General features: G+C 35.9%; 2 protein-coding genes across 2 annotated transcripts in view; both read left to right on the top strand.

The window, feature by feature from the left end:
* slc13a3 (solute carrier family 13 member 3) overlaps nt 1-1,732 on the top strand; it is a 15,269-nt gene extending 13,537 nt beyond the window's left edge. Inside the window, exons 12-13 of the mRNA XM_016462028.1 lie at nt 1,005-1,142; nt 1,232-1,732. Of these exons, the coding sequence (XP_016317514.1) occupies nt 1,005-1,142; nt 1,232-1,408 (315 nt within the window). The 3' untranslated portion in view covers nt 1,409-1,732. The remainder of the gene's footprint in view (nt 1-1,004; nt 1,143-1,231) is intronic.
* Nucleotides 1,733-2,213: 481 nt separating this feature from the next.
* On the top strand, nt 2,214-5,300 carry ocstamp (osteoclast stimulatory transmembrane protein). The gene is made up of 3 exons (XM_016461893.1): nt 2,214-2,522; nt 3,430-4,429; nt 4,920-5,300. Exons 1-3 carry the CDS (start codon nt 2,479-2,481, stop codon nt 5,298-5,300), a joined length of 1,425 nt encoding a protein of 474 aa, XP_016317379.1. The 5' UTR covers nt 2,214-2,478.
* The last annotated feature ends 1,097 nt before the right edge of the window (nt 5,301-6,397 follow it).

Here is a 6,397-nt window from a genome sequence, read left to right as displayed (position 1 = left end):
AAAAAATAGAAAGCTAGTGTTTTTTTTGTTGTTGTTTGTTTTAAATAAAAAAAGATAAATAAAGTAGAATTAAAATATAATAGAAAGTGCTAGAGTTAGAGGGTCAAATAAAGATGGAACAGATGTATTTTAGTCGTTTCTTGAAGTTGGCTAAGGACTGCTTGGATTGATTTGGGCAGGTCATTCCACCAGGAGGGAACAGTTAATGAAAAAGTCAGTGAAAGTGATTTTGTGCCTCTTTGAGATGGCACAATTATTTGTCGTTCACTTGCAGAACACAAGCTTCTAGAGGCCACATAACTCTGAAGTAATGAATTTAAGTAAATGGGTGCAGAGCCAGTGGTGGTTTTGTAGGCAAACATTAATGCCTTGAATTTTATGCGATCAGCTACTGGTATACAGTGCAAATTGATGAACAGAGGTGTGACGTGCGTTCTTTTTGGCTCATTAAAAATTATTCTTGCAGCGGCAGGTCCGTCATCCAACAAGAAATGTCTGTTAGACATGCTGAGATGCGAGCAGCTATCGTCGGATTTTATTTATTATTATTTCAAAATTTATTTTTTTTCCTGTGATATTTTGATGAATAGAATGTTTATAAACACCCTTTTACTGTCACTTTTAATCAATTAATCAATGCATCCTTACTAAATAACATACCATACACACCATACCATCAAATAAAGTGACATTTATTTTAAAGACTTTTTTATTTTAGAATGTTAAATTTAGAATGTTTTACTAATAAATAACCAGTTAAAAAAAACAAATGAAAACATTGCTTAAAATGGCAAAAATGGCTTTAAAAGCATCCAACATCATTTATTTAAAGATGGCGCCTAATTTGATGTTTTATCTAATGTGATTTAATTCATACAAGTGTGACTTAAATGTCCCAATATTAAGCATATATGATTTTATGTTTGCATAGTTTATAAAATGAAAACAAAATCATATATAGCATTACATTGTGACATTATATCCACCAAATACTTTATTTTTAGGCCATCCGTGTGAACGTCAACCCACTGTACTTCATGATCCCAGCAACAACTGGTTGCTCTTACGCTTTCATGCTTCCTGTGTCCACACCTCCCAACTCAATCGCCTTTGCCTCCGGACACCTGATGGTCAAAGATATGGTGAGAAAACAACTACAAAAACACATTACATCAGAGCACACACATGTTGTTTTCAGTTGCCGAATAAGATGTGTGTGTGATATTCACAGGTTAAAACAGGATTTGTGATGAACATCCTGGGAATTCTTTGTGTGTCTCTGGCCATGAACACCTGGGGTCTTCATATGTTCAATCTACACATATATCCTGATTGGGCGAGACCTTTAAATGCTTCCTCAGCAACTGTGGCTACACATGCTATAACAACCATGAATATGACAGGTTAGAGAACAACTACAGAGACGAATACGGACGCACAGTCAGGCCAGATTCTGTATATACTGTAGATATAAGACTAAAAAGAAATGGAAAAATTGCTTAACTGAGGGATTCCCACTGTGGATGGATCAACACTATCATGACCTCACTTCCTGCTTAGCACTGCCCTCTTGTGCCTTGATGCCACTTCACCAATTTTGGGCAGGAAATTTAAAAATGTTTAAAAACATGTAATGTTTATACAGATATATGTAGATTTAACTGGTAGGAAGCAAGTTAAATTCAAGATGTTAAAATCTTTTATGCAAATCTCAACATTTTTAATAAAGTATCCTCTGCATCTGTTTTTTTAGATTGTAAATGTGTTGTTTTAATGTAATTTGTATTGATGTTGTAAATTTGTTGTATTTATGCAGTAATTATTAATTATGTAACATTTCTATTTTCTGTTGTTGTGATCTTGTGTTCATTGTCCATATGTCCCAATTAAAGCATTGATCCATCAAAATGATGTAAAGTTATTGGCGAACCTCTAAATGGACCCAGTGACCGATTTAACACTTAAATCCATATGAAAAAATCCATATATAATAAAAAAATATGACCACTGCAGGTACAGAACAGGAGAAAATACTGTGTGGGATTATGGGAAATGGTAACATAAGAGCACAGAAGACCAAAACAGTACATATTTTATAAAAACCACTTGAAACCAGCAAGCACAGTATTTACCGACTTCCCTTTTAAACATATGTTTTTGTATATCTTCCTTTTAAGGTTCAAGAAAAAAGCAGTTTTGTTTTTTTCTGCCATGTCATGTGGTGTTGTGTAAGTGACCATGTTAGAGGATGTGCAGTGTGACCGGTGTTTGGGTTTCATGTGAATCTGAGCAACTGAATGAGTCAGTGTGCATGTGTGTTCAGCATCCAGCTCAGAGTCATAGGATTGGGTGTATATAAATATGTGTGTATTCAGTGCCCCGCTCAATATGAAGCTGGCCAGTTCTGCTATTATGACCAACCTTTTAATGTAGAGATAAATCCATGATCTTATTCAAGCCTCCATTTAACCAACAGCAATGATGCCTTTAAGAAACTACCATCTCTCTATTTTGTCCCTCAGGTATGTCAATATTTCTGCAATTATAAAAGACGTGCTTCCAAATAGAGACATTTATTGATTATCATTATAATTGAACAAGAAGCAAATGGAAGTGGACAAAGTGGAAATAGGCTGTATTAGATTAGCGGTAACATTGTGTTCTCATGTAAATACTGAGAAATATTATTGCACTATATATGAAATATGTAGTTGTTGATTTTGCTATTGCTGTTAATATAGCAATTCATTACAATATGTAATATAACGTTCTGTGAAATAAAGTTCAGTGGGTTCAGTAATCAAATGTTTCATAATGAAACTTGCTATTTGTTTGTCTTTTTTGTCAGTTGATATTATCAATAGGATATTCCCCCACAAAATTATGTTTACACATCCTCATGTCTTTCGAAATCTGTTTGACTTTTTTTCTTCTGTTGAAAACAATAAATGTTTTCTAGAATGTCAAAGCTATTCTGTCATACAATAAAAGTAGATGGGGACCAGTGGCTGTCAAGCTGCAAAAAGAAAAACCATAAACCATTAATGTATCATAATAGTTCATGTACTTTGTAGGTTGTTATTCATAGAAATAATCTAAATGTCATTTACCTTCATTGCACGGAAACAGCAGACTGGAATTTTTACAGTAAATACTTCCTTTCTGTTCCACTAAAGAAATAAAGTTAAATGGGTTTCAAAAGACTTGCAGGTGAGTAAATGATATTATTTTTCCCCCTTTTAGTTTATAGAAGCGATTTAATTTGCTTAAATGGTTCATTTTCTATTAAAACTGCTGTAAGCGATATAAGCCAATAAAGACTCATTCAGCTATCCTACAGAGATAAACATTTTCCTTTCGTCTCATTTCTAACTCTCTTTATATACTAATTGATCATGTCTTTACTATTTATTTGTTTGTGTGTGTTAGAGCCTCAGTGAGGAGCAGTATGGAGGCGCTGTGGTTGTGTTACTCTTCTCCGACTCCTCAGAGTGCAAGTCACCTGCTCGCCCTACTTGTTCTCTGTCTCTCATTGGCTGCTGTAACTGCTTCACTACTTTTCCACTGGCTCATAGACCTTTTAAAATATGACATCCAGACAGCATTGGTTGCAGTTGGTATCTATGCCACAGCTGTGTTTATCCTGTCATCTCTCATCCATCCGTTCCGATGTGCCTTCACGCTAATCTTCCCGACGTTGTTCACCCGACAGGGCCGTAAACTGCTCTTGTCCGCATCCATGATGATCGTAGTGCTGTTTGTCCTACCCAACATGGCCACCAACATTGCAACTCTCACACATGTTGTGAAATGTGCATCAGAAAAACTCTCTCAAAGTCTCCTAAGCAGCTCAAACCTCATCAACACCATTAAAGACAATATCGTCAGAAGAGCCGAGGAGAGCGTGGATGGGAGTTTAGTGCAAACGCTGCATGATTTTGATCACACCACACATATTAATGTCTCGGAAGTGAAGGGACGGTTGCATGTGTTGAGTCAGCGAGTGCAGGAGGATTTCTCTGAAGTTATAAGTCAAGTACAGGACCTGAAGCTGCTATTCAGCAGGATCTTTGCTGCTGGTTTTGTTTTGTATTTGTTCAGCGAGTCTGTAATGTACCTTCGGTCTTATCTGACATCTGTAAGATTTGACAACACGTATATCACAGGTGGGCTCAGGAGGAAAGGAGCTGAAAAAGGAATTGTGGTTGAAGCAAAGGATGTGAAAAATGGAGTAAACTCCACCAGTTTCAGAATAACTAAAAAGGAACTTTTCAAATGTCTGGCTCCAGCAATGGTGATCACTCTGTACCTGCTAATGACAGTCTTTTTGATAGTGCTGGACCTTTTCTTGTATTACTTGGTGAAAACAGGTGGGCCTTGGATTTCAAACATGCCATCCACCAACATCAGCATCAATGTCAACCTCAAGGTAAACCACTCCACCAGTTTCTCCTTAAAGATATCCTGATGAAATATAATTCCAAGAAATGAGTCTTTGACCAATTGCGATTGTTCCTCATTTGTAATTTGCTTTGGATAAAAGCCTCTGCTTACTGCATACATGTAAATGTAGAATAAGCATTGTTGTTAAATTTATACTAATGTACAGTAATTAAGTAAATGATAAAAAGTCAAAGTAAACTGGAAGTCAAAGTCAAACACACTTCATAGATACTTTGGAAGTCAGTGGCTACCGTCAACTGTTTGGTTACCAACATTCTTCAAAATATCATCTTTTGTGTTCAACAGAAGAAAGTAATTCTTACAGGTCTGGAACAACGTTTTCAGAATTTTAATTTTTGGTGAACTATCCCTTTAAGTAGAAGGAGATAAAGTAAATAGGCCAGTTACTGTTCACCATTGTGAAAAATAATAACGATTCTCTCTTCTCTTCCCCTCTATCTTTCTAATCTTCTTAGGTTGGAACAGAAGTGGCCATTTGTCAGATCTTGAACTCAGACTGTCAGCTAGAATTGTTCAACTTCAACAGAACTTACACAGCCCTCATTCACTCTGATCCAAACGTGTGTGAGGCTCAATCCAGCAAGCTGAACCCAAGTGTAGTGACGGCGCTGGTGTTCCTCTATCTGTTCAGCTACACCCTGCTGCCGCTGGAGGTCTACGCTCGACGCTTTCGGAGGAAAGTAGCAGCTTCTTTCTTCCAGCAGCAGGAGGAGAGAAGGGTCGAGTTCCTTATTAAGAAAATTCAAACTAAACAAAAAGAAAGACAAAATGAGGTTTTCTTTATAGAAACCAATCATCAAGATAAAGAAGTCTCTGGGATGATAGATCAGCTATAATACACTTAATACTAGGCTGTATGTTATAAATACCGTACTTAATAAGTGTACATATTCAAATCTGTGAATCAAATGTTTTGTTCAACAACATTTATTTTAAATGTTTTTAATTCATATATATTCCTTGTTTATTTATACTGCAGTGAAGTGGCATGTGTCTGACCTATGATGCTATGAAAGGAAAAAATACCTCAGAGTTCAACAGAGTGAAAACAGCTTTCTGCTTTTACCTTACAGTCCATGATCCATTAAGGGCCCGTGTTAGTGATATACTGTAGCATAGTGCCTGATCTGCAGGGACTGGATGAACATGACACTAATGGACATGAAATCAAAAGGTCTTACATCACAGAAAGAAGGAACGCTGCAGTGGTTATTATATATGTACAGTATATTATACTGTATGTGCATATTATATAAACAAACCGAAATCAGAAAGAAGAGTCAGATACTATGTGCATCATTATTGGTGGTTTATTATACGACTAACAAGTAGATAATGAGTCATATCAGAAAAAAAAAAAAAGTTCTTCTCTTTTGTGAGAAAGATCTCATGTCTTGCTGACGTCAAACTGAACAGGTAGATCTGAATATGCAAACCCACAATGAGGTTTATTTTTTAATAAAGTCTCTGATGATTTCAGGCTGATTTGTGAAGTTTGTGTCATGCAAATGATAAGAATATAGCCATTTTAAACCACATATCAGTGTTGGCATTAGTTTCATAATTCACATCAAATGACCCATATTACATTAGGGTTCACATACATAGCTTAAAGGGATAGTTGAAAAACACAAAAATAGGCATTGTGAAAAATGTCTCCAATGTCCATCCAATGAAAGTCAATGGGTTTCCAGTGTTGTTTTCGACCCAACTGACTTTAAATGTGTGAGCAAAAACAACTGATCGAAATGTCTCGTTTCACAGGAGAAAGATAGTCATACAGGTTTAGTAAGTATGAATAATTGATGACAGAATTGTTCCTTTAAGGGAAAACAATGACACCTATAGAGCTTTGCTGTCACATATTTAAAGGGGTCATATGATGCTGCTAAAAAGAACATTATTTTGTGTATTTGGTGTAATGAAATGTGTT

Source organism: Sinocyclocheilus anshuiensis, unplaced genomic scaffold (genome assembly GCF_001515605.1).
Source record: "Sinocyclocheilus anshuiensis isolate Anshui unplaced genomic scaffold, SAMN03320099.WGS_v1.1 scaffold80, whole genome shotgun sequence".
NCBI classification, from domain to species: Eukaryota; Metazoa; Chordata; class Actinopteri; order Cypriniformes; family Cyprinidae; genus Sinocyclocheilus; species Sinocyclocheilus anshuiensis.
This window is presented reverse-complemented; position numbering and strand designations above follow the sequence as displayed.

Coding starts and splice junctions, on each gene's coding strand:
- ocstamp (XM_016461893.1), top strand. CDS start 2,479: ATGATGCCTTTAAGAAACTACCATCTCTCTATTTTGTCCCTCAG. Junction 2,523..3,429: donor CTCTCTATTTTGTCCCTCAG/GTATGTCAATAT, acceptor TGTGTGTGTTAG/AGCCTCAGTGAGGAGCAGTA. Junction 4,430..4,919: donor GCATCAATGTCAACCTCAAG/GTAAACCACTCC, acceptor TAATCTTCTTAG/GTTGGAACAGAAGTGGCCAT.